General features: G+C 43.5%; 1 protein-coding gene across 12 annotated transcripts in view; it reads right to left on the bottom strand.

Moving 5' to 3' along the window:
- TEAD1 (TEA domain transcription factor 1) overlaps positions 1-27,308 on the bottom strand; it is a 179,878-nt gene that overhangs the window by 24,281 nt on the left and 128,289 nt on the right. For 6 of the 12 annotated variants that reach the window (XM_082194452.1, XM_082194448.1, XM_082194455.1 and 3 more), the window contains 7 exons: positions 25,757-25,819; positions 25,605-25,667; positions 13,942-13,953; positions 11,250-11,384; positions 10,977-11,023; positions 4,165-4,226; positions 2,614-2,738 (listed from right to left, as the gene is read on the bottom strand). In XM_082194452.1, the coding sequence (XP_082050578.1) occupies positions 2,614-2,738; positions 4,165-4,226; positions 10,977-11,023; positions 11,250-11,384; positions 13,942-13,953; positions 25,605-25,667; positions 25,757-25,819 (507 nt within the window). The remainder of the gene's footprint in view (positions 1-2,613; positions 2,739-4,164; positions 4,227-10,976; positions 11,024-11,249; positions 11,385-13,941; positions 13,954-25,604; positions 25,668-25,756; positions 25,820-27,308) is intronic. The other 6 variants (XM_082194458.1, XM_082194459.1, XM_082194457.1 and 3 more) reach the window with 6 other exon arrangements.

Raw genomic sequence — 27,308 nt, forward strand, 5'->3', positions numbered from 1 at the left:
AAAAGCTGCAAGGAAGAGAGTTAAAAGCACCGCTCCTATAAGGCCATAGCCCCAGTCCAGATTATTCCCTGCCTCCATTTTCCAAAAAGAAGAGTCTGGTGATCAGATTGCGGTTTTCCTGTCACCTTCTACCGTTTGGTTTTAGGAGACAGTTGAAGGCCCAAACTAGCAGGACCATGTGCTGTATATTGCGACCTGTCCTTCTGGGAAGCCACAGCAATGCCAGGGACTGGATGCCATGTCAGTACCGCTGCCCTCACTGATCATTACGGCTCTTAGGACTGCACATAACATTTTCCTCTTTAGAAAATGAAAATATGGAAACAAGGTCTTCTAACGACCTGCTGAAGCAGAACCAGCAGAGGGAGCTAAAACTGCAAACTTTATTCATGGTGCAATCTTGTACATGCTTACTCAGAAGTAGGTCGCACTGAGTTCCAAGGGACTTGTTCCCACATCAGTGTCCACATCAGATTGCTGCCTTTATTCCAAAGTAGTAGCTACTTTATCAAACGCATCTTAGCAACAATGGAAAATCCACACCAACCTTATGCTCCCTATTCTTAAAGCAGGTTAACATTAGCAAAGGGCAACCCCGCTTTGCTCACTCTAAATTTTTGGCTAATATGCCAGGCACATAATCCTGGAGAAAGTGATGGCTATAATCCTGATGCTTTGATGAGGACCCATTAAGTTCACCGTCCCTGTTCCTTGTTCATAACATTATCAGTATTATCTACTGGCAGAGCAGTTACAGGACATGAGGCATACCCAGCCCTATGTGGGAGATACTAGGAATTGAACCTGATACCTTCAGCATACAAGGCAGTTGCTCTGCCCCTGAGCTGTGGCTGCGACCAGCAGTTCCCCCATATGGAACAAGGGTGCGAATGACCCATGCCTGCTCGTGTGAGGGGTGGGCAGCTTCTGCAGCTTCATGGATTATGTAAGCACACCATTAGATTTGGCTCAATGAAATCATCTCTGGACATATACTTAGAATGGTAAAGTTGGAAGGGACCCCTAGGTTCATCTAGTCCAACCCCCCCTGAAATGCAGGAATCTCAACACGCTGTCCCCCACCCAATTTGACAGACCCTGTTTAGCTTTGCAAACATGCCAACAGTTTTATTGCTGCACCACTAGGAGGAGGGTACCACTTGTTAAGTGTGTGGCTTGGTCATGGGTGACCTACACCTCTAAACCAGGTGTGGTGAACCTTTGGCCTTCCAAATGCTACTGAAGTAAAGCTCCCTTCATCCCCATCCCTGGCAATGCTTGCTTGAGCTGATGGGAGTTGTAGTTCAGCAAGTGGAGAACCAGATGTTCGACATAGCTGCTCTAAACCCTCCAGCTGGCAGGCAATCTCTTATAAATCTCTTTTCAATGACATGAAAAAGGAAACAAACACTGCTTGCTGTGGAAAAGGGGAATCTTTCTATCCTTGGCCTTGTATTTCAGCTGGTGAACAACGAAGAAACTTCTACTCTGCTTCACAAACCACTCCCACCCTATGTTTTCTTATGTGACTTTTTGGCCATATCACCGCAACTGCGGATGGCAAGAACTCAGTAAATTCCACATTCAAGAGAATGCTGAGACCCAATTAGGATGTGATGATCAGGTAAAACCAAGTCACCCTCCTATTTCAGCCAATCAAGTACATCTATACAGCTGGAGAGGCTTGAGCTTTCAGGTGTGAAATGCAAGACCTGAATCAAAAGCCTTTTCAGCACGTGGACAATCAGTGTAAACATCTGTCTCCAAAAGGCTCTGTTTCAATAGTTGTATGTTGTCTTCTAAGGGGAAGGTCATGCCTACATTGAAAGCTAAACTTCATTCAACATGTTGAACAGCAGTATTGAAAAAGCAACCATATTGTGCATCTTAATTTCTGTACTGTTGTGCTATTTTCCGCTCACAGCCTTATTGCTATGAAGAGTACTCTGATGCAAGGTTGCCACAGTATGTCTCTGATCATTATTGTAGGAAAACACTTTATTGATAATGCCTACTTGCAAGGATACACACATTCAATTGTTCCCAGAAAAGAGTTATAGAAAGCATAAGATGAGGCTCCACTCTACAGATGCAAGGTATTTTGCAAGGTATTTGAAGCAAAGAAAGGTTTCGTTTTCCAGGTTTTTCATAAGGGCATTCACTTTTCATAAAGAAATAAAATCTGCATAAAGCAGCAGGTTTAACATGCCCCCCCCGCAAAATGAAACCAAGATGACAATTGACACTGAAAATATTATCACCCTCAGCCTTCTAAGCTCACCAAATCTCTGTGCTATTATAAATAGATGGATAATGATGATAGATATAGATAGCTGAAGTCTTCTCAATGCCTTAAAGCTGATTACAAGAACAAACATCATAAATTCATATGCTCTATTCCTTGAAAGCAGCTAGAGTATATTATAGGACTTGTGAGGGGCACCATGAACCATCCCTGTTGATCACACAAACAGAACATGTGATTTAGAAGTTTCCATGGTACAGGCAGATGTTTGCATTGCATTAGTGGAAAGATGTGATACAAAACTGCAAGAGTAAAGAGGCACAACGACTGCTATAAAGGATATTTACGTAATTCAGGGTAATACTTACAGAATCTGGATCTCTTTGTTGTTCAAGAAAAGCTGAAAATTCCACCAATCTGAGTTTAGTTGTTCCAATAGATCGACCTTGCCAAGCAGGAACTGAGGGGGCTGGAGCCGATGCAGGTTCAAACCCTGAAGCATAAATGATCAGCAAGGTCTTTGCTAGTTTTAGATCATGATTGCATTGTATTATTTATTATTGTGGATGAAGAAAACTTGATGCCAACCTATTTTATTATAACTGTTAAAATTCAACTACTTTTAAGCTCGTTCTCAATTGCTTGGAAATGTGGTTATTTTACATTCATAACATTTGTGTTTTACTTGTTGTTAAAATTATATTGCTGTTTCCTCCCTCAAGTATTACATTCTTCTTTGTAAACAAAAGAAAAGCCTATCCAATATTTTGTATTTGATGTATCAGGACCGTGCAATTCCTTCTATAATACCGTATTTACTCGAATCTAATGCTCACCTTTTTTGGCCAAATTACATTGCAAAAATTAAGGTGGGCATTAGATTCGATGGCACATTTACATTCGCCAGCAAATACTTTTTTTGTTTTGTTTCAAGGATCTGAAAATTGAGGTGTGCGTTAAATTTGATAGTGCATTAGACTCAAGTTAATACAGTAATTAGACAACACTTTACAAGAAAACATTAAAATAATCACAGAAACCTCAGTAAAATAAGTATAAATGAAGTAGTCCAAGACTGATGCAACTCTGAAAGATATGCCATTCATTACTGGGAATGTTTGTATACATAAGAGCCAAGGAGACCAATCTTAATGAAGTCTATAATCATTTTAAGATAAAGTCAATCGAATGATTTTATATTCCTTTAAAGGTAAAGGTACCCCTGCCCGTACGGGCCAGTCGTGTCCGACTCTGGGGTTGTGTGCTCATCTCGCTTAAGAGGCCGGGAGCCAGCGCTGTCCTAGGACACTTCCGGGTCACGTGGTCAGTGTGACGAAGCTGCTTTGGCGAGCCAGCACCAGCGCAGCGCATGGAAACGCCATTTACCTTCCGGCTATAAAGCGGTACCTATTTATCTACTTGCACTTAGGGGTGCTTTCGAACTGCTAGGTGGGCAGGAGCTGGGACCGAACGACGGGAGCTCACCCCGCCACGGGGATTCGAACCACCGACCATACGATCGGCAAGTCCTAGGCACTGTGGTTTAACCCACAGCGCCACCCGCGTCCCTATTCCTTTAGTTTATTGCATACGAGGCCAAAGGGTATGGTTTTAGATTTAGAAAGGACAAAGAAATGTGCCATTTCTTCACAGATGTTCCTACAGTGAGGAATTCTGGAATAGGTAATGCCACTATGGCTCTAAAAGGAGATGTGGCTTAGATGATTCGCATGCATATTCCATCATCTCTGCATAGATAAATATTGCATACACAAATTCACAAATACATTCATCCTAGGTAGATGACCAATGAGACTACTGAACTCCCTTGTGTAATTAAAGGCTGCAACCTGTGGCAGGCACTAAATACGGAGTAGGTCCAAAAAAATTGGATAAACGGATAAATCTGTAATTGTTACCTGAAATTGGAGTTGCGACAGTTGGCTGTATAGGGTAGGCTTGCTGGACAAATGGCTTTATGCTGAAATAAACCATTGGACAATGACTTCAGATATTAACTAAAATATTTAATAACAGTAACAAGAAAGCACATTTTGTTTCTAGTAAAGACAACAGTGTAAACCTCCTTTTAGAATCCCTTCCAGTTGGGATTCAGGCCTCATCACAGGACTGAAACTGTCTTGGTCGCACTGGTTGATGATCTCCGGCGGGCTAGGGACAAAGGTGAGAGATGTTTCCTAGTTCTGCTGGATCTCTCAGCGGCGTTTGATACCATCGACCATAACATCTTTCTGGACCGTCTTGAGGGGCTGGGAGCTGGGGGCACTGTCGTACAGTGGTTCCGCTCCTTCCTCCTGGGCCGTGTTCAGAAAGTGGGGAGGGGAATGAGTGTTCAGACCCCTGGGCTCTCACTTGTGGGGTGCCTCAGGGTTCTGTCCTCTCCCCCATGCTTTTCAACATCTACATGCAGCCGCTGGGAGAGATCATCAGGGGGTTTGGGCTGGGTGTTAATCAGTATGTGGATGATACCCAGCTCTACCTCTCTTTCAAATCAGAACCAGTGAAGGCGGTGACGGTCCTGTGTGAGTGTCTGGAGGTGGTTGGAGGATGGATGGCGGCTAACAGATTGAGGTTGAATCCTGACAAGACAGAAGTACTGTTTCTGGGAGACAGGAGGCGGGCAGGTGTGGAGGATTCCCTGGTCCTGAATGGGGTAACTGTGCCCCTGAAGGACCAGGTGCGCAGCCTGGGAGACATTTTGAACTCACAGCTGTCCATGGAGGCACAGGTTAAATCCGTGTCCAGGGCACCTGTGTACCAGCTCCATCTGGTACGCAGGCTGAAACCCTATCTGCCTGCGGACTGCCTCGCCAGAGTGGTGCATGCTCTAGTTATCTCCCGCTTGGACTACTGCAATGTGCTCTACGTGGGGCTACCTTTGAAGGTGACCCGGAAACTACAACTAATCCAGAACGCAGCAGCCAGACTGGTGACTGGGAGCGGCCGCAGAGACCACATAACACTGGTCTTGAAAGACCTACATTGGCTCCCAGTACGTTTCCGAGCACAATTCAAAGTGTTGGTGCTGACCTTTAAAGCCCTAAACGGCCTCAGTCCAGTATACCTGAAGGAGCGTCTCCACCCCCATCGTTCTACCCGGACACTGAGGTCCAACACCGAGGGCCTTCTGGTGGTTCCCTCACTGCGAGAAGCCAAGTTGCAGGGAACCAGGCAGAGGGCCTTCTCGGTAGTGGCGCCCTCCCTGTGGAACGCCCTCCCACCAGATGTCAAAGAGAACAACAGCTACCAGACTTTTAGAAGACATCTGAAGGCAGCCCTGTTTAGGGATGCTTTTAATGTTTGATGTATCACAGTATTTTAATATTCTTTTGGAAGCTGCCCAGAGTGGCTGGGGAAGCCCAGCCAGATGGGCGGGGTATAAATAAATTATTATTATTATTATTATTATTATTATTATTATTATTATTATTATTATTATTATTTTAGAGAAGTATTTCTTAGTCTGAATTAATGGTCTAAAGCAGGCTTCCTCAACCTCGGCCCTCCAGATGTTTTTGGCCTACAACTCCCATGATCCCTAGCTAGCAGAACCAGTGGTCAGGGATGATGGGAATTGTAGTCTCAAAACATCTGGAGGGCCGAGGTTGAGAAAGCCTCATCTAAAGCTAGTCCATCCTGGGACGAGTGTAGTGTAGAGATTAAAGAGTTGCAGTCCTGAGGAACAAACACAGATTTATAAAATGGAGGAATCCTCTCTCCTTGCTCAGCAACTTCAGATTGGCACCTCAATGTGTATGGGCCAGTGGCCCACCTTAGGGCCACCAAATCCATTCCCCACCCCACCCCCCTTTTCTGCTCCATAGCTGCTTGCCACTAATATTTTGGTTCATTGGTCAAATCAATAAATACACAAAGCTGGGCTGGAGAAGTGTGGAAGCCCTTCTTAGCAACTGGCCTTCTGGATATTTGTGACATGACACTCTGCCATCACCTCCACAAAGAGTGTGATTGGAAGTGGACCTCAGGACTGTGCGCATCTATTTGTTTGTTTAAAGTTTATTAGCCGCTGTTCAGCCAAAGGCTTGAAGTGGCCAAGAAGAGGCATGTAAATGTACAATGGGAGTACCATATTGGTCTGAATATAAGCCACACTTTTTCTCCAAATTCTGACAGCGAAAAGTTAAAGTGCAGTTTATACTTGTGACTTTGCCTTTCCCCCAACAGCTCTGGGGAGGCTTGGGAGCAGCAGGTGGGCTGCGCGCCATTGCGCCACGCTGCTGAGCTGCTCTTAGGGAGGCCTTTGGCAAAGTGGCACGGCTCCCCCCCCCCGGGAGTAACCTGGGAGTGCGGGGCAGCGGTGTGCAGCCCGCTCGCCACTCCCAAGCCTCCCTCGAGCTGCCAGAAAGAAGGGGGGAAGGCTGGCGGCAGAGCAGTGCGGCTCTCTCTCCCCCCCCCCCCCGAAGCAGCCCGGGATTGTCTTTTTTCCTCTTCCCTCCTTCAATTTTAAAAGTGAGGCTTATTTGCGGGTGAGTCTTATATTCGGGCCAATACGGTAATTCATTGTTCTACTGAGGAAAGCATTCAGTCAGGGGAAGCATTTCGGCTTGCCAGATGAAACAATCCCTCCAATCCTCACCCAATACACTGTTTCTTACGCAGGGGGGTTTCTTACACACACACACACACACACACACACACACACACACACCTTTTTTCCCTGGGGGACGGAGGAAAGAAAGCCCTGTTGTGCAAGTGGAGGTCCTTATACAGGGCTTATGCTGATGGGACTCCTTAGTCAATTCCCGTCCACAATAGGCACAAATTAGTGCCTGAGCTGAGGGACAGGTCAACCTTTGCCAACCTGGTGACCCTCGGATGTTTAGGACTACAACTCCAGTCAGTGCAGATGCATAGCACAGTTGTGCTGGCCGGGGCTGATGGGATCTGTAGACCAAAACACTTGGAGGACCATAGGATACCAAATACTGCCCCAGGCTGTGTAAACACCACACATTAAAGAACCACCAAAGGAACCTGGGAACTGTACATTACCCCTCACAGAATTACAGCTCCCAGTTTTGGAGGAGGCAGCAGGTGGGGGAGATTGCTTTGAATGCAGTTTGTACGAAGCCTTTGAATCAAGGAACTTCCTTGACCCTGGGGGTAATAAACTTAATAAAGGTGTTGCTGTGTAATGCCAGGTCAATGGTGAATAAAACCACTGCCATCCACGACCTGATTGTGGATGGAGGATTTGACCTGGCTTGTGTGACAGAGACCTGGTTGAATGAGACAGATGGGCCTGTCCTTGCTGCCGCCTGCCCACCAGGTTTCTCTTACGCACAGCAACCCAGGTCATGTGGGCGGGGAGGGGGGGTTGCAGTGATTTTTAGGAAGTCATTAGTCTGCACCAGGCGTCCTACTGGGAAGACCCAGTTTTCTGAGTGCATGTTCTGGAAGTTGGGCAATAGGGGCAGTACAGGATTCCTTTTGGTGTACCGACCTCCCCGCTGCACCAAGGATTCCCTGTCCGAGCTGCTTCAGGTCGTGGCGGATGTTCTCCTGGAGACACCTAGTTTGGTTGTCCTGGGGGATTTTAACATCCACGCCGACACGACCTTACAAGGGGCCGCTCGGGACTTCGTGGAAAGCATGGCCTCCATGGGGCTGTCCCTGAATAAGTTGGGCCCAACTCATAGTCATGGACATGCCTTAGACCTGGTATTCACCTCTAGCGACGTGGGTGATCTGACACTAAGTAAAAATGAAACCAAAGAAGTGCCATGGTCAGATCACTTCCTGGTGCAACTGGACTTCTCCGCGACCCTTCCCCTCTGCAGGGAGGTGGGACCAATTCGGATGGTCCGCCCCCGCCACTTAATGGATCCAAATGGTTTCCAGAGAGTGGTAGGGGATGCTTTATCCCATGTTGATGGCCTTTCAGCTGATTCCCTGGTGGCCCGCTGGAATGCGGAGTTAACCAGGGCTATCGACTGTCTGGCTCCGAAGCGCCCTCTCCGATTGCATGGAGCCCGGACAGCCCCGTGGTTTTCTTCGGAGCTGAGGGCGATGAAACAATCGCTGAGACGGCTAGAGCGTCGGTGGCAGAAAACTCACTCCGAATCTGACCGGACACAGGTTAGAGCTCAACGTCGAGCCTACCAAGTGGCGATAGCGACGGCGAAGAAGACTTTCTTCACCGCCTCTATTGCATCTGCAGAAAATAGTAGCAGGAGACTCTTTCAGGTGGTCCGCAACTTAACGGAACCACCTTTACCATCGGGGCCTTGTAAAGACCCCAAGATCTCCTGCAACGATTTTGCAACGTTTTTTGCAGATAAAATCACTCATATTCGGAAGGAGCTAGACACCACCGTGGGAGCAGGGCTGGGGCGGGAGAGTGCTAGAGCCCTGTCTGGTCAAGTTGCATGGAATCAATTTCAATCCGTTACCCCCGAGGATGTGGACAGGCTGCTTGGACGAGTGAAACCAACCACCTGTCTCCTTGATCCTTGCCCATCCTGGCTTATAAAAGCTAGCCGGGAAGGGCTGGGCGATGGGCTCTGCGGGGTGGTGAATGCTTCCCTCTGTGAGGGAACATTCCCAGATCCGCTGAAAGAGGCGGTCATTAAACCGCTTCTTAAAAAACCATCTTTAGACCCGGCCAGTATGGCCAACTATCGCCCAGTCTCAAATCTTCCATTCTTGGGCAAGGTGATTGAGCGTGTGGTTGCTGAACAACTCCAGGCACGCCTGGAGGATGCGGACCATTTGGATCCCTTCCAATCAGGGTTCAGGCCTCATCATGGGACTGAAACTGCCTTGGTCGCACTGGTTGATGATCTCCGGCGAGCTAGGGACAAAGGTGAGAGTTGTTTCCTTTTTCTGCTGGATCTCTCAGCGGCCTTTGATACAATCGACCATAACATCCTTCTGGACCGTCTAGAGGGGTTGGGAGCTGGGGGCACTGTTATACAGTGGTTTCGCTCCTTTCTCCTGGGCCGTGTTCAGAAAGTGGTGGTGGGGGATGAGTGTTCAGACCCTTGGGCCCTCACTTGTGGGGTGCCTCAGGGTTCCGTCCTCTCCCCCATGCTTTTTAACATCTATATGAAGCCGCTGGGAGAGATCATCAGGGGGTTTGGACTGGGTGTCCATCAATATGCAGATGATACCCAGCTCTACCTTTCTTTCAAATCAGAACCAGTGAAGGCGGTGAAGGTCCTGTGTGAGTGCCTGGAGGCGGTTGGAGGATGGATGGCGGCTAATGGATTGAAGTTGAATCCTGACAAGACAGAAGTACTGTTTTTGGGGGACAGGGGGCGGGCTGGTGTGGAGGACTCCCTGGTCCTGAATGGGGTAACTGTGCCCCTGAAGGACCAGGTGCGTAGCCTGGGAGTCATTTTGGACTCACAGCTGTCCATGGAGGCACAGGTCAATTCTGTATCCAGGGCAGCTGTCTACCAACTCCACCTGGTACGCAGGCTGAGACCCTACCTGCCCGCTGACTGTCTGGCCAGAGTGGTGCATGCTCTAGTTATCTCCCGCTTGGACTACTGCAATGCGCTCTACGTGGGGCTACCTTTGAAGGTGACTCAGAAACTACAACTAATCCAGAATGCGGCAGCTAGACTGGTGACTGGGGGCGGCCGCCGAGACCACATAACACCGGTCTTGAAAGACCTACATTGGCTCCCAGTACGTTTCCGAGCACAATTCAAAGTGTTGGTGTTGACCTTTAAAGCCCTAAACGGCTTCGGCCCAGTATACCTGAAGGAGCGTCTCCACCCCCATCGTTCTGCCCGGACACTGAGGTCCAGCGCCGAGGGCCTTCTGGCGGTTCCCTCATTGCGAGAAGCGAAGCTACAGGGAACCAGGCAGAGGGCCTTTTCGGTGGTGGCGCCCGCCCTGTGGAATGCCCTCCCATCGGATGTCAAGGTGATGGAAAACTACCTGACATTCAGAAAACATCTTAAGGCGGCCCTATTCAGGGAAGCTTTTAATGTATGATATTTTAATGTTTTTTTGGTTTCTGTGGAAGCCGCCCAGAGTGGCTGGGGAAACCCAGCCAGATGGGCGGGGTACAAATAATAAATTATTATTATTATTATTATTATTGATCCAAGATGAAGGAAGATCCAACTATCAATGAACCATGGGGTTTTCCAGGACCAAACCAGACGTGATATGAAATGGATGCAAGCATTTACCATACCTGACTTTTGTTCTTTAGTTAGCAGCCAGGGTGGGGAGAGGGGGCAGAAAAGTATCCGGACCATGATATGTGAGGGATTAACTTAGCCCCACTCCCCAGGGTTGTGGTCCAAATAGAAACACATCCCTTCCTGAAATTCTAAAATCTGCTCCTAATCTCATTGGATGTAGTGGTGAGGCTGGAAGTAATTTCTGTACAGCTTGAGTATCCCACCATTGACCCTAATTGAAACAGCCTTTGTTTTAATCCTCATTAACAGGCACTGTGGTGACTGGGTAAATGTGCTGGAAAACTAGTATTAAGTATAGAAAGCATTCTGGTCACACAAATGCTTCATCTATTTCCCATGCCACCACTGCCACACTCATCACGTTCTTTAGTTATAGCCTCTGGGATTGAATTCCTCTGGCTAGGTACACACCCTTTTTGGATATACACATGCATTCAAATGAACACATACCTACCAATGTGTACTGCAACATATACATACAAACAAGTGAAAACAGTGGCGCTCAGTCTCAGTTTTCCATCACTTACTCTTGTGAAGATCCAGGCTGTCCTGTTTGTATCATCCCTGGCCAAAACTGCATGGGAGTAAAAAAAATAAAAAATTAAATATTTTTATTTTAACGCACACAACTTTTTTCAATTGCTCTCTTTCAGGGCACATTTCCTATATATATTTTCCACCAAAGAATTTTATAAGGGAAGGGGGAAGTACATTTTATAGAGAAATTAATTGATCCATCCTTCATTTCCTACCAATCATTGTTCTGAAATGTACTTTTTTATTGTAGCCAATTAACTTACTCCAGGTGCTCCAGGAAACGTCGGACGGGGAATTCCTGGCAGGCCCAACTTATTGTGAATCGCTGTTGCAGATACTATTTGAGCTGATGACATAGCGGCCATGTGCTGGAGTGCTTTGTCCTTTGCAGTCTGATCCTTCAACATGACAATTACAGGCATTCATTAATAGAATGGACACAACAAATCACACCAAGCAAGCACAGCTAGGAAGCACATATGCTAAAATTAATTTATTTTTTTTAAGCACAGGAAATGTGAAAAATAAAAGCATACCATGCCGGGGGGGGGGGACGTAGCACAAGGGGTAAAATACATTTGGATTTCCTCAGGGTAAAGTTCTCTGCTCCATATTAACATGACTCGGTTTGAGTATGAATACAATTCCCTACTGTAAATCGGTAGGAAGTCAGCTAGAATTTAACCCAGGACTGAACTTTATTTCCCCCCCCCCTCCCCACAAGAGTCTGAACCATCATTTGAAAGTCTTTGTTGAGCCCAAACAGGAACACAACAGCAGCAACAAAATCAGATGACTAGTTCATAATAGAGATTTGCCTAAATACGCAACAGCCCTGATAGGGGTAATGATCTGAAGGCAGCTGAGGCTACTGTCTTGCTAAAGCTAAGGAGGTTTGGCTCTGGTCACTGCCTGCAGGTGAGACTACCTGGGAATTGCATGTAAGCAGCCTTGGGCCCCATGACAGAAGAAAGGTGGGTTATTAATGTAGGAAATGAATAATGTCATTGATTGCAACCAGATGGGAACCTGAGACCCTGAAACTAACATCTATAAGGATTTTTAGGTATTTCTGGAATCCACCTGGCTTCTCTTTAACAGCTCTCTCTTCAAGAGCTCGGGATAAGGAAGCATGTTGCTTTAAAGGCCACACTTCACTCTAAGAGGCTGGAAGAAGAATAGGAAGGCAGGGCAAGGCAAGGCATGCACTGCACAATATTTCACACATGCTGTAGTGCTAAGCTACTGCTGGTGCCTATTAAAGTTGTGGAAAACTGAACCAGAGGATTTAATCCAACCAAAGTTAAATACTTTTAAAGCCTATTGCTTTCAGCAGCAGAGATTTAAACCTGTACTTAAGGCTTCTGTTGAAACCAAGCTTTCCTTAGGTCTGACTGTGCCCTTAAGGGCTCCACACCCACACCCAGTAAAGTAGGAACCCCAGAAATACTTGGGAAATACTTGTTTCCATATATGTTACTACATATACTATTTATGATACTAAATGCTAAATAGGTTTATTTTATAACAACCCTTAATCTATAAATGATACTGTTCAAAAATCAGTGGTGGACTTGCTCTAATGCAGAGTTTCTCCAACTTAGGTCTCTGACTGTTTCTTGATTACAACCCCCATCATCCCTAGCTAGCAGGACCAGTGGTCAGGGATGATGGGAACTGTAGTGCAAAAAGAGCTTGAGATGCAAGTTTGGGAAACCTTGGTCTAAAGGTAACCCTGGTTATCCCCAATCCCAATTATCAGCCATGCCAGGGTCAAGCTAGAACCATGGGCAGGTGCACCATGGTTTAGATGTGTGGTCTGCAGAGCAGGATCCCTGAAGTAGGTGGCTGGAGCTGGGAGGTACTGGAGTCTAAAGTACAGCAGGCACTGCTCTCTTGAGCAAGCAAGGGCAGCTTGCTAAGCTCCTGGCACTTATGCCGAGTAAAAAACTGAAGAGGGCTCTGAGGCTTGAAAGTATACAGTCCATAGAAGCTCAGGTCCCAGCCTGAAACAATCAAGTTCAGATCCCAGCCCTGAAGTAAATGACCTTTGGGAGTAGACCAGGCAGCAGTTTTATATTTCTCTCTCACCCTATTCCAAAGGCTCATGCTAAGGAAGCTAAACACAACCCAAACACAATGAAGCCCTTGTAGGAAGGTACTCAAATCCTACACAGGCCTGCAATAGCACGTCTAGCCTTAGATTTGAATACTTGGCTGCACAACTGGACAGGACCTACATGTCACTTGCTGGCTGCTTGTGCATAACAGAACCAAGTGAGTGAAGTCAACTGCACAAGGAAGATGCATTTCCCTGGCCTCACTTTCCCTGGCATTTCCCAGCATTCACACACTGAGCTCCCTCACCTCCACCATCACCATATGGGACCACACTGCAGGGAGGTGGCTCCTGTGGGCGGCTCTCTGTGAAGCGGCCTGTAAGCCCTGGATTTGGGGTCCCATTGGGTAAGAAGATACTGGCAAGGCATGGGAAACTGTACTATGGACCTCCAGGTCTTTCTAGGGAACCATTCACTTGTTACGAATAAATCTGGCTTCAGCAGAATTCTGTAGCAGCCTTATTTATACATTCCACGCCACAAGTTCCTCTTGCTTTGAAGGAGAAAATGTTTTGGGCGAAAGCTAAACTTTGGGCATAAGACTGAACGATAAAGGAACACAAGCGCTAAGAGGCAGATTCATTGTTACAAGCAAAATCGCAAGCATGCTAGCCAGGAAAGCATGCCATCCAATATGGTATACGAATCCGCACACATAATTCCCCCCAAAGCCAGTAATGAGAAGTTGAGCAGCTTCTTCATTTCAACAGCTCCTTTAGAAACAGCAGAGGCTAACAGTACAGTTAAAGCTAGCTAAAAGAAAGAAAAGGGGGGGGGAGCCTGCCAAGCACAGCTGAAGTATGTAATACTTGCTTTACTGAAAAAAAATACTTACCATGCTTGTTACCTGGATGCAACAACAAAAAGTTTGTTAAAATGCTTCTGTACAAGTGTAGTTTCTTAGCAAAATATGCTCTAGCACAATTAAAATTGGAAGGTGTTCCTAGTCATTTCGTACACAGAGATTAACAGTTATTATTAATTTTCACCAAGGAACTGATTCATCAAAAGAAGAAAAGGACTAATTGTATTAATGCCTACCACGCTGATAAAATTAAACGACCAGCTTGGCAGCTGCTAGGTCCCCATTTAAAAAGCTGTGGAAACTGCTGTAATAAAACTATTACAGGTTGCCTATTTTATGCTGGTTTGCTGGGGGTATGGGCGGCAGGGGGAGCAGCTGCTCTCAGAGGTATCTCCCCCCCACTGCCCCAAAAAAATCCTGAGCAGAATTCAAGCGGAAACCTGATCAGGTGTTAATGCTTCGAGAAGCGACATTAACACCTGTGGACCCATCTGTAGCCTGCTCTTCCAGAGTCACAGGGGAACTGGCTGAGAGCAATATGGCTGCTGAAGAAACCCGGCTTTTAGCAGCAGCGGGGAGGCCGTAGAGTGAGAAATCAACTTATTCAAACAATTATGCCAACTGCTTGACCTATTTTTCGACTCCTGAGGTTTTGGGGTCTTGCATTATTATTCCAAATAGTTAGCAAGGAACTCTTCAGAGTGAAAAACGAAACGAATCTGCCTCTTTCGACCAGATTTATAATGATAAAAGAGGGACTCTGTTTTGTTTTCTTCTATCACAGGCAACACTCGGTGACTGTACATCTGTTAGTGTCATGGCTGGGCCAGTGGCACTCATGCCAGGAATGAAGCTTGGAGCTTCCACTCCGTAAGCAGGCAGGGCAAGAGAGGGCCAAGCTCCTAACCAGCCCAGAAGCTTCAGGTTGTCTGCCAATTGGAGGAGCAACGTCACATGTCCATATTCCTTTTTCGTTCCCAAAGAGAGCTTTTGCTGCACAAGCATGTACAGACCCCGAGGGGCTATATAATTCATTTGTGGATCAATGAAACTGAGGTCAAGTGAAGGATTATATTATTCAAGAAATTTATAACAGCTGTTTTATCATTTCTTTTAATTACATGCCATTGTATTTGCAATCCATTTGGTCAAAAATTAGCAAATAGATATGTGCATATACATTTTATATGTATCTGTGTATGTTGGGTGTGAGTAGGGAAGAACAGCTAACATAACTGCAGAACGTACATAAAAAAGTGTGTCCTTTTGGAAAGAAATTTTCTATTCAGTAGAATGAAAAATGGGGATGGGAGAATTTCTTACTTGTTTGGAGTCTTAAATCATTTCTTGTCTGAGGGAACCCCAGGCAAGGTGTGGTTTGTTTGTTCCAGAATAACTAATGACCCACTATTATCTGGATTAAATGGCTAATTTGTAAAATAAAATATGATGTATAAAAAAGGCATATTCCAGCATATTACAGGGCATGGATAGGACTAGGTAGCATTCAGGGTCTCTTCAAATCCTCTGATTTTATTATCAACCCTACATAATGAAAAGGAAGCTTTACCTTCCTCACTCATATGCAGCTATTTCTGAGGTAACTCATAACAACTGATTAATCACACATTAAAATGCTACATGACAGTCTGAGCAGCTAGTGAAGAAGACTACATCCAATTAAAACTGGATGGGGAATTTAGGCAGGCAGATTAGTAGTAATTACTGAAACTGGAATTTGGCCAAGATACATGACTTAACACCCGTATTCTCCACCTCTGAGTGCACTGGGATCTTTAATGAACACAAGCGATCAAGACCTTGACTTCCTAAGAAAATGGGTGTGTGTTTCCACTGTCATTTATGCTGCAGTAAATACAAAATGGCTTAATTGTAGTCACACAGAATTATGCAGTCACTAGGCAAATGTGGAGCAGAATTTGTTTAGATTAGTTTGCCTTCAAGTGCCATGATTGGCTTCTGGTGCTAGTAATGCTAACATCATTTTCCTGTCGTTTACAGTAAAGTGTTCCTTGGCTGACTCTCATCTAGTATTGATCTTTGAAACCTTGGAACAGGCAAGCATTCCCCCAAGGTGACCCTGAAACAGTCTTTGAATGTCTCTTGCAATACATTATTTTCCAAAAGGGGGCGGGGCTTAATTTGCTTCCGTATTTTGTCATTTTTGATCCATAAATTTCTGATCTGAATAGCAATAGCTAAATTCTTGACTAAACTGAGAGGCAGTTTTCATATTTAGACATACAGGGACCATTGCAATACTGTTCCCCAAGAAAAATGATCGCCGCCCAAGCAATTATCTACATAGCCTTGTTCCCTAAAAAAAGTCACCCCCTCCTACTTCTGGGAGAGAATTTGGAGGGTATCACATGTGAGGCATGGACTCCAATAAAATATGTGGATAGAGAAAGTGGTTTGTGGGCGATGTTTTCACATAAATGGCCAGAAGGGATGGGATGGAAGCCTAGGCTGGGAGAAGTTGGTTAAAAAGAAAGAAAGCGGTTACAGTTGTACCTTAGTTCTTGAACGGAACGCGTTCCAGGAGTCTGTTTGACTCCCAGAACCATTCGAAAACCAAGGCTACAGCCAATCGGAAGCCGCGGAAGACGTTCAGCTTTTGAAAATCGTTCGAAAACCAGAACACTCACTTCTGGGTTTCAGTCGTTTGGGAGCCGATTTGTTAGGAGCCAAGGCGTTTGAGATCCAAGGTATGACTGTAAACCCAATGGCATTGCCTTTCTGTCCAAGCTGTTGCCCCTGTTTGGCTCCACCTGTAAACGTGTGGAGGAGAGAGAGGATCCCAAGAGCTCACTTCACTTCACTCCACTCCACTCCCTGTGCTCTCCAGATTTGTGATGTGTGGTTTCTATGTGCACAAAGTGGTACACACAGAAATTTTTCTGGAAGCCTAATCATGCAGGGTTCCTGATGATCGGAAAGGGTCTACAAAGATAGCCATGTTCAAATATATAAAAGGATGTCACATAGAGGAGGGAGAAAGGTTGTTTTCTGCTGCTCCAGAGAAGCGGACACGGAGCAATGGATCCAAACTACAAGAAAGAAGATTCCACCTAAACATTAGGAAGAACTTCCTGACAGTAAGAGCTGTTCGACAGTGGAATTTGCTGCCAAGGAGTGTGGTGGAGTCTCCTACTTTGGAGGTCTTTAAGCAGAGGCTTGACAACCATATGTCAGGAGTGCTCTGATGGTGTTTCCTGCTTGGCAGGGGGTTGGACTCGATGGCCCTTGTGGTCTCTTCCAACTCTATGATTCTATGATTCTATGAAAGAGAGAAACCCCATTGCTACCATTTGCCCGATGCACAAAAGTCAGGCGGTGGGGGTCTTCTGCCACTATCCTGCTCTCTTTCCCACGTGTTTCCTCTACGTGTGAAGCCAAACGTAAGAATGAGTATGTGAAGAAAGATTTATTTGAAAATGAATGGTTATGTGTGGCCAACTGCATGAAAAATAGAGTGGTAATGAGCATTGCAGATGGGAGTAGGCAGAACAGCAGGAACAATTGTTGCATGTGGACAGAAAGGAGGATGCTGGGCAAGTAGGGGCTATAAATCAGGTTCTTGGAAGAGATGGGTGATCTTTGGTTCAGAGAGAGGGTTTCCTGCTCATTGAGATGTACCAGTTGTGACCAGTTCATAAGCAGTGACTAAACCAGGCATAGGCAAACTCTGACCCTCCAGATGTTTGGGACTACAATTCCCATTATCCCTAGCTAACAGGACCAGTGGTCAGGGATGATGGGAGTTGTAGTCCCAAACATTTGGCAGGTCGGAGTTTGCCTATGCCTGGACTAAACACAACAGCCCTCTCCCCACTGTATCTCCAGTGTCTTATATTCAGAGTTCTATTTTTCTGTTTCTCTGTAACAGAAAGTATCATTTAGTGATTATGGTGGATAGCCACAGATAAGACTTGCACTCCACAAATTTATCTCATTCCCTTATAAATGCACTTTGTGAGTAACTGCTCTGTCTGGCACACGTACTCTAACAATAATTTTCATTGGGTGATCCCAAATTCTAAGGTTGTGCAGGAGTGTAAGTAAGATGCCTCTCGATCCATCTCTTCTCCTCATTATGGAATTTTATAAAACTTCCTTATGGGTCTCCCTTTCATCTTTTTTTTATTCTGAACTACAAAATACAATGCACCCTGAGCAAAGGCTAAAGGGAAGGCAATCCACCTCACTGAGAATTTTGGTTGCTCTTGCGGGGTCAGACAAAGTAGCTGTACATGATAAAAGGGGAGGGGAGATGGGGGGGCATGTGTGTAAAACACAAAAAGAGCTTTGGAGCTGAGGAAAACAGGAATCAAAGTGTTTGTGCAGAGCACAAGGTGCAGATGATGATCCTATGCATTCCACAAAACTCTTGAGGCTGCATCTGTTATGAAACTGAGTGTAACATGTTCATGATTAACAATTTTATTGTTTTCTACTTTGATTACTACTTGTTTTCAAGTTGCAAGCCATTAGAGAACATTAACAGATATGGGATATATTAAAATTAAATGTAAACCAACATTTACATTTGTTCCCTCCCAACTCTACAATGTTATTACATCTTTTAATGAATCAGAGCCCTGTGTTCCCTTGAGTGCCAATTGGTTTTGAAGTAAATGCCCTAAAAGATTAATATGCTGGCCATGTTACATCCACCATAGTTTAGTTTGCTGTATACAAACTTCTGCAAGCCTCTGACTAGCACCCTTCCTCCCTTCTCATTTTCTGGTTCAGAAGGGTTTGGAAAATGTTGCTCCATTTTTGCTTAGCCATAGTTTGTTGTATCATCTAAACTGACAAATGTGCTTAATGTTAATTACAGCTTTAAAAAACTAAACTAAACTACAGACAAGCATGATGTCCAAATGTGGTCATTCCATTTTTTTAAAACCTGTGATAAAACAGGTTGGAATGGATTTTTTAAAGGCAAGAAATCAGCAACTTTTGTTCATCATCTGTTCTAAAACTAATGTACACTTCAAAATAATTCATTGAGCCTAAGCAACCTACTCAAAATGATTTCGTATCCCAGGGAAATGAAAGAGATATGCAATATAACTTTTCAAAATATATTCTTGGTATAATTAAAAGAAGGGATAATGTGCATTTTAAAAAATCAACAGCATAAATTATGTGGTATTACATATTTTCATTAAAACCCACATAGACATCTAACAAAACATTACTTTAAAAAATGTTCAGGCAAAGAAGCTGCAATTTGCTCTTGAAATGAATTTTACAGTAAAGCATGAAATACTAGCATAAAACAGCTTTCTAATAAGTAATTTTACAAATCTTAGTTCTGCATTTAGACTGTATTGATTAGAATAACCTCTGAAATTATTTGCTGGAGCTAAAAAAAACAAACCATGGAAGTATACAATTGTACTGGGCAAAAGACAGTTGAATAATTGTAGCCATGATCTCCAATTTGCTTATTATTAGAGAAGACAGTAGTAAATACAAAAGCCGGCTATTTCAGCCAGGCAATAGCTAATGCTAAGAGAGAACCCACATTCAAAGCTATTTCAACTTGCTGCCTAATGAGGAGCAATTAATCCATCTTATTGTATCTCAAAATGCAGAAGACTTCATTCACATCAAAGGGAATTTTCCAAGGCTTTTATCATTGTTCATTTATTAAAAACAACAAGAAGAAAAAGGCTCTATAGAGCTATCTTTAGCATCCTAACTGTCAACAGTATTTTCTTTTTACATGCAGGCAGCACGGAATGTACACTAATGGATTTTAAAGCACCACATACATGCAAACTGTAGGCATTTTTAAATTTTTTTTGGCTTCCTTTAATGAATTTTAAGCTTACATGCTAATGAATACTGGAAATCAAAGCCAAATATCTCGTTATCTCTAGGACAAAATACTCTTTTAATATCCATACACCTGCTCAGATCTTTTGGGGAGAGATATCCACATCTATTCCTCCCCCCCAAGTATGAAACTGTTCCAATGTTTACAGAAGTAACACATTATGGCACGCCAATGAAAAAGGAGGAGTTGTGACATTTCCTAGTTTTAGTGGTATTCTCTTCCTGGACTATCAAAATTGCCATCGCTAACATTGAGGAAGTTTCCATCACCTATGGAAGGAAACATTTTCAAACTTGGGTTGGAATGTGTAGACTTCTCCAGACTATATATGGGGTATTCCAGAGGTGTTTCCCACAGCAAGACAGGGCAAGGACTACCATGTGTTCCTTAAGACTCAGGTTCATGCACCTAGAAACCATCCTCTCCAGTATGTGCCTAAAGGTACAGCTGTTGCCATGATAAAACGCTTTTAGAAACCGCTTGTTTGAATGCATATTTATTAAAAATGTATTCAAACTGGCTGTATTCTTCTTGATTATTAAGGCAAAATATGTAGTCAGGCCACACTCTGATTTTAACCCTTTTATCCCACAGTCTTTTGTGGGCAAATGGAGTCGTTCCCTTTGTGGGCAGCTAAGTTTGTATTTAAGCCATTTATCATTTGGCCTTTGGTTTTTATATTTTGGGACTTGATCCTAATACATTATGATGCTTGGGCAAAATATCCTAGAATTTCTGCTTGTGCAACAGGGCTTGCCTCCCTCTGCTTCCCTCACACACGCCCTGGATCCTGGAACAAATTTAGGAGTTGTGCAGGGGAGGAAAAAAGGGGAAGTCCCATTGTGCAAGTAGAAATCCTTGTGATGATGAGAGGCACCACTTAGTACTACTTGGGATAAGCCCCAATGGTTCTCATCATTTCTTCATTTGCCCTTCAATACTGGGTTGCAGCTCCCACAGAACCCAGCAGCTGCCCATAGAAAAGCACTTGGAACAGCTTGCTGGTGGAAGAGATGAAATCTTCCCTGTCCCCCTTCAAGATGTGCACATGTGGATTGGACCTGATGGCTATGTGACAAGTTATGGCCTATCAAGCATCGTATGTCTGAGCTTGTGTTAACTGAGATGGCAACTGTTGGATTGACCACTTCTGTTTACATGATGTTTCTCCCTTGGGTATCATAACTAGAGAGGATGGGCTTGCTGTTTCCCTCCTTGATTCTGCTTATCTCCACACCTAAGGTAAGGGCTAGTTTTCCATATCTGCTTCAGTGGCATTTCTAGATTTCCTAGATCCCCTGAAGAAAGGATGTTGGCTGCACATTGCCCTGCTCCTATAACATGGCACTTATAGGGAACAGTATGCTGCAGGATCACATCACTAGCAACATTGAGATATTCAGAAGATCTGAAAAAGCCCACACAGATACAAATGAAGTCTGAACATGGGCCATTATTGTGAATACATTCTATTCAGATCTTCTGCGGTACATAAAATGTCATAAATTGGAGAGAGACACTTGATCTCACTGCCCTCATGCATTATTCTGTCTGATTGCATGATGCCAAGTGAACAATGCACTAGTTGAACAGCCGTCATCTGTCAGAAATGGGGACACTGCTGAAGTTCAGAATTATCAAATTCAGAATACAGATTTGCCCAGTTTTTAACATTTTGCTGTATGACTCAAATTGTATTTCCCTGAAGACATACTACAGCTCAGAATGCAAACTAAAGTTCTGCATATGTGCAGAACAAGCTTTTAGCAAAAGTCTATTTTCATCCCTAGTCATGGTGGCCTCTGCTTCATGCAGAGGCTTACAGAGGAAGTCAAAACTTGTATGAGACTTTGCATCTTCACAGAAAGCCAAAGTCTCTATCTTCTCTGATTTTACAAAGTAATTGAATAGGTTTGAGAATATCTTGGCTGATGTGTCCCAAAAGAACTGCAAGGGGACACTACTCCTTAGAAGGACTAGTAGTGCAAGAGTAAATGTACTCAGTGCTCCTCCTGGTGCTGCAGGCAGACAGAGAGTAGGCACTGCTATCTCAGTCTCCCACCTAGTCTGCACCAACTCAGGAAGAGGCTTGGTACAATTAGCTGTGTGCCATTTCTAGTACTGTGCTGGAACTGTCATTCAATTTCTCAAAAGTTTTCTTTCCCTAAGAACGAAGCTTCCATCCCCCCCTGCCCTATTCTCAATGCATTTTTGAATTCCTGTATGTGCAGGGATCTGATCTTGAGTTATCATTCAGCAATAATAATAATAATAATAATTTATTATTTATACCCCACCCATCTGGCTGGGTCTCCCCCCAGCCACTCTGGGCGGCTTCCAGCAAAACACTAAAATACAATAACCTATTAAACATTAAAAGCTTTCCTAAACAGGGCTGCCTTCAGATGTCTTCTAAAAGTTTGGTAGTTATTTTTCTCTTTGACATCTGGTGGGAGGGCGTCCCACAGGGTGGGTGCCACTACCGAGAAGGCCTTCTGCCTGGTTCCCTGCAAGGTGGCAGAGGTCTCTTCTTTACAGTAAAGAAGAAGAAGTAGTTTGGATTTGATATCCCGCTTTATCACTACCCTAAAAAGTTTCAAGGCGGCTTACAACCTCCTTTCCCTTCCTCCCCCACAACAAACACTCTGTGAAGTGAGTGAGGCTGAGAGACTTCAAAGAAGTGTGACTAGCCCAAGGTCACCCAGCAGCTGCATGTGGAGGAGCGGAGACGTGAACCCAGTTCACCAGATTACGAGTCTACTGCTCTTAACCACTACACCACACTGGTGTAGTGTGTAGTCCCCAGTACTTTGCAGCCTCCCTAGCTGCCTGCACTTCCTGATCTCAAAAAGCCCCATGGGAAGAGTTACCTCATGACATCTTCCCTGGACTTTAATTGAAGCCAGCAGAACCCAAGAAGGCTGCAGAGTGCAGAACAGTGGCGAGATTATTTGCAGAATGAAAGAAATGGCACTCACAAATGGTCCTTGGCAATTGTAAGGCAAGCAAGAGAAAAATTTCACGCCCCACCTATAGAATTTCACTGAAAATTTATCTCCCCTTTGGTAAAAATGCAAGTTTTTGAATTTGGGAGATGGTCTCACACTTTCCCTCTCCTGTCCCTACCACATTCTTCTGTTGTCTTTGCATAAACTGTGCTGACATAATATAAAAGAGAGCCTATGCTTGCAGGTCCCCTGCAAGAGAATCTCATAAAGCAAGTTCTACTCCACAAAGTCAAAGACATCCTATATTCAAGGAAATGCAGGATAGCCCAGTTCCATTGTTATAATTATGATAGCACTGAGGAAGATGACAGGGAGAGAAAGTACAAACCTCATACCAACTCCCAAAATCATCATGGATTCTGTTCTGGCGAACCATCTGACTCTTGTCTATTTCTTTCTTAAGGACCATATACATAATTTCTACTTCATATAAAATAATATATTTTGCATGGGTGGAGTCACTGCCACTTCATAGATGGTTGTTGTTGTTGTTGTTGTTGTTGTTGTTGTTGTTGTTGTTATTATTATTATTATTATTATTATTATTATTATTATTATTATTATTACTATTATCAGTACTTTTCCAAAGAAACATCTCCTAGTTATATTTTCACTGTAGCAACAAGTTAACTCGAGAGCAAGACTTGTGATAATCAGTGGTTAATTTTCATCAGTGCCTGGTCGCCCAAAGCACATTTTACTGCCGCAACTTGTCTCTTTACGCTGAAGTACATGCTGACATTGTGGGTGTGGCAGAAATTATTACTCGACAGATGTATCAGCAGATTCTTTCAACAAATTCCATGGAACCAGTGCATTCAACAGAAAACATCACTAAACTAAATTCAGTGGAGAGAGAGAGATAGAGAGAGAGCCCACCAGGAAAAAGGACTTGCAGGTATCATTGGTGTTTACTTTGCTGCCTTGCTCTGCAGAAAGCTTCATCATCATACAGGTGGTGCAGCAATAAGAAATATGTTCAAATTTAAAAGCAGTGCATTTTTAAATATTTTAGGTGTGGGTAAGAAACACATCTGGGTGGTTTTCCTGCATGGCAGAATTGCAACCTTTTAATCCTAAGAATAGGCTCTTTGGTAGAAATCGAAGCAGGTAGCCCACGCTAACAAATGTCTGACTTCAGTTCCACAAAGGAATCTGCAGGTGCCCACTATTAATTTAGTACATGGTGTCAGTACACTGCTTAATTTTCTAAACAGGAGCTAAGATGCCTAATTTTAGCCATTAAGTTTGACAGTTTTAGTCTGAAAATGCTACAGCCTTCTGTATCGTTGCACCTTGGGTTAAGAAGCAGTACTTTCAGAGTTCCCTTAGTTCTTCACCAACCGCGACTGCTCAGCCAGCCCAGCTCACAAGCCAGCCACCAACAGCCATACAAGCTTGCCAGCATGCTGCCCACAGCATATTGAAAACCCAAAGCTCCTGACAAGTAGGACAGTTACAAAGCCAGGCCTGTTATTTACATATTGCAGTTCCAGGATTGCGGCAAGCAACATCCACAGTGTTTACCACTTAGGGCAGCATAATCACTTTCTGAAATGCTTTTTGCTTTCAAGTGACTTTAAACAAACAAAAACAAAAAAAGCTCAGCAAAAAGACAGACAAACATTAGTATGATCTCAGATGGTAGTCAAGAAGATGTTATAGTTTACTGAAAAATTAAAACAAAGCAAAAAAAAAAATCACCCCAAACCTAACAACTGAACATTCAGGGATTCTTTTATGCAAAAATCTGGCAACGAAAGCATTTTTTATTACTTCGTCATTCCTCTCAGAAATCAGAAAATGGGGGGGGGTCATCACTCTTAAAGTTTAAGGGAAGCAATTAATATCTTTCCCTAGGTTATGCAATTTAGGAAACTACAAAGATAAAACTATTCCAAAAGCCCAATTCTACAGATGTTTACTCAAAATTAAGTCCCACTGTGCTTAGTGGAGTTTACTCTCCAATATGTGAGATTAGGATCGCAGTCAGATTTACACAAATGGGACTTCCCCTTTCTTTTCCTCTCCTCTTTGAAACAGATGGGGAGACCTGAGACTGGATCTCACCCAAAGGGCGTAACTCAAAGTTAATCACTTCTAAGTCACACTGATTTCAAGCCGAGAGCAGATGCCTAACTCTCCCGCTGAAGCCAATGAAAGTGCTTCACTTTGAGGGGATCATAGCTGCAGTCAACATTTTACTTTGGGTAACAAGTGATTTAAAGGTGGATGTCGCAAATTAGACTCTCCGGAAATCAGAGACAAATGTAAAATAGCCTGAGGTAGGATAGGAATCTAATGCTGATCAGAAAACGTGTTTTCTTTTATCTATCTATCTATCTATCTATCTATCTATCTATCTATCTATCTATCTATTTATATTAAAATCCCTGTAAGTATTTTTAAAATCCCGATAACAAGGGGGTGGGAGTGGGAAATGTACCATCTCAGTTATCAAACTGCAGCTGCATGTGTGCACACATACAAAACTCCTATTTAACTGCAATGCTTTTAGTGCAAACACTAAGGTAATGCTTTTTTTTTGTTTAAAAAAAGAACCTTTAAAAAAGGAGTACACATGCACACAGCAAGTAACATTTTTGAAGGTTGTTAAAAAAAAATAGAGAGAGAGAGAGGCCAGTGCAGAAATCAGCGAAGGGAAGAGATTAAACACAAAGAAATGTAAACAGCCACCACATGCAAGGAAACTAGGTTACAAGAATCACAGCACCAGGCATTCACCGATCAACAGGGAAAACAGGAAGTGAAAGGCATAGCAACCACAAGCCCAAAAGCAGAAAAGCGCATACCTTCAGCTTGGAATGAAAATCACGAGATTTCCTTCTGGCAAGAACCTGAATGTGACTAGACACCTGCAGGGTAGGGGAAGGGAGGGAAACAAAGGAAAAGCCTGTAACCATGGAGATGAAAAGCCCCCTACAACTGGGCAAGCCAAACGTACCTTAATGGCGGCTTGAATTTCTCGAACTTTCTTCCTTGCTAAGACCTGTATGTGACTAGACACCTACATTGTTCAGAGTTATAAAAGAAAAGGGGGGGAAAAGAATAAAAAAGAAAACACAAAAGAAACACAAAAAATCAAACATCTGTTTTTCTTTTTTTAAAAAAATAAAAAAATAAAAGTTTATTTGGGGAAGTTATTTGCATCTTCAGTAAGCTTCGCTGTTAAGAGAAGACATTCCCAGCCACACACCACGCTTTTAGCAGAGTTTACTGATCATCACTGCAGTGACATGATTAAGAAGAAAACATTTTAGACTACTCGATTTATTTTTCTGACAGAGAAACTAGGACGTTGCCTACCGTTAAAGACTGCATGCTCTTTTCTTAAAACCTTTTCAGCTACAGTCTTTGTAGTAAAGGCATGCCTTATGGATAAATATTTGCAGATCTTTTTCAGAACAAATGTTTGCTTAATATCTGATAAGACTATATAAAATTTAAGGACAAGCAGAGTGCCAAGAAAGTTGTATTTTGATGTATTCAATAGCTCATAAGTTCCGTTGCAATTAATTAAGGAACACCCAGTTTCAAATGGAACATGAATGAATATTGCATATACAAATATTGCAGTCATAATTGTGGAGCAAAACTATCTTTGCTAGACTATGGCTGCAATAGAATCATGACAAACTTTGTAAGCAATTTATCTCATGGTCAGTTTCAGTTTCATAATTTTGCACTAAACCAATGGAGGAGGAGGGAAATGTTATGTCAAAAACAGAACACTGGACTCAGCTAGACTGGTAAAGGAAAAGCAATTTATATGCGCTGTATGTGCAATATAACATTGCACCACCAGATGGTGAGGTGGAGTCCCGTTTTTCTCTACCTGTTTTCCCTGTTTAAATTTACAACGCTTTAAACTGAATGAATGAACCAAATACAGGGTGTACAAAGTACACATGTTCCATGGGGCCTCTTTTAAAAGAGTCACCCTGTATAACCATCATGTTGCCGACTACTGTGTGTATCACATTCATATCCTATCCCCTTTCAAAGGTGCTCAAGTTGGCATAGGTACTATCTCAATATCACTACAACAACCTTTTGAGGCAATGAACCAAAAAGTTAAGATCATCCTGTGTTCTTCGTTGTTGAGTGCAGATTGAACTCTGGCTTCCTCGCTCCATGTCCTACACACTAATGGTACTACGTGCTACACATCTGTAAGACAGCTCTATCATTATACTGAGGATAGAAAAGACTGGTGTAACAAAAATGTGCAGGAAGCATTAAACTTCTGTATTGTGTCCTGTATGATGAAAATTACAATTGACCAGCAGCATAAGAAATCCACACAGTGTTTTCTGGTGAAGTCCAATCACAAATCCTTCCTCTTGACATAACAAGTTTAATAAACTGTTTCAATAGCCATCACTTTTTCTGTTAATCATGAGCGTCCATAATGCAGAGAATTTTATCAATCACAAATGCATATATCACTTAAAAAATCAAATCAGTAGGAATAGCAATGTCCACACAGCTCTCTG

This window comes from Podarcis vaucheri (genome assembly GCF_965113315.1).
Source record: "Podarcis vaucheri genome assembly, chromosome: 1".
NCBI lineage: Eukaryota > Metazoa > Chordata > Lepidosauria > Squamata > Lacertidae > Podarcis > Podarcis vaucheri.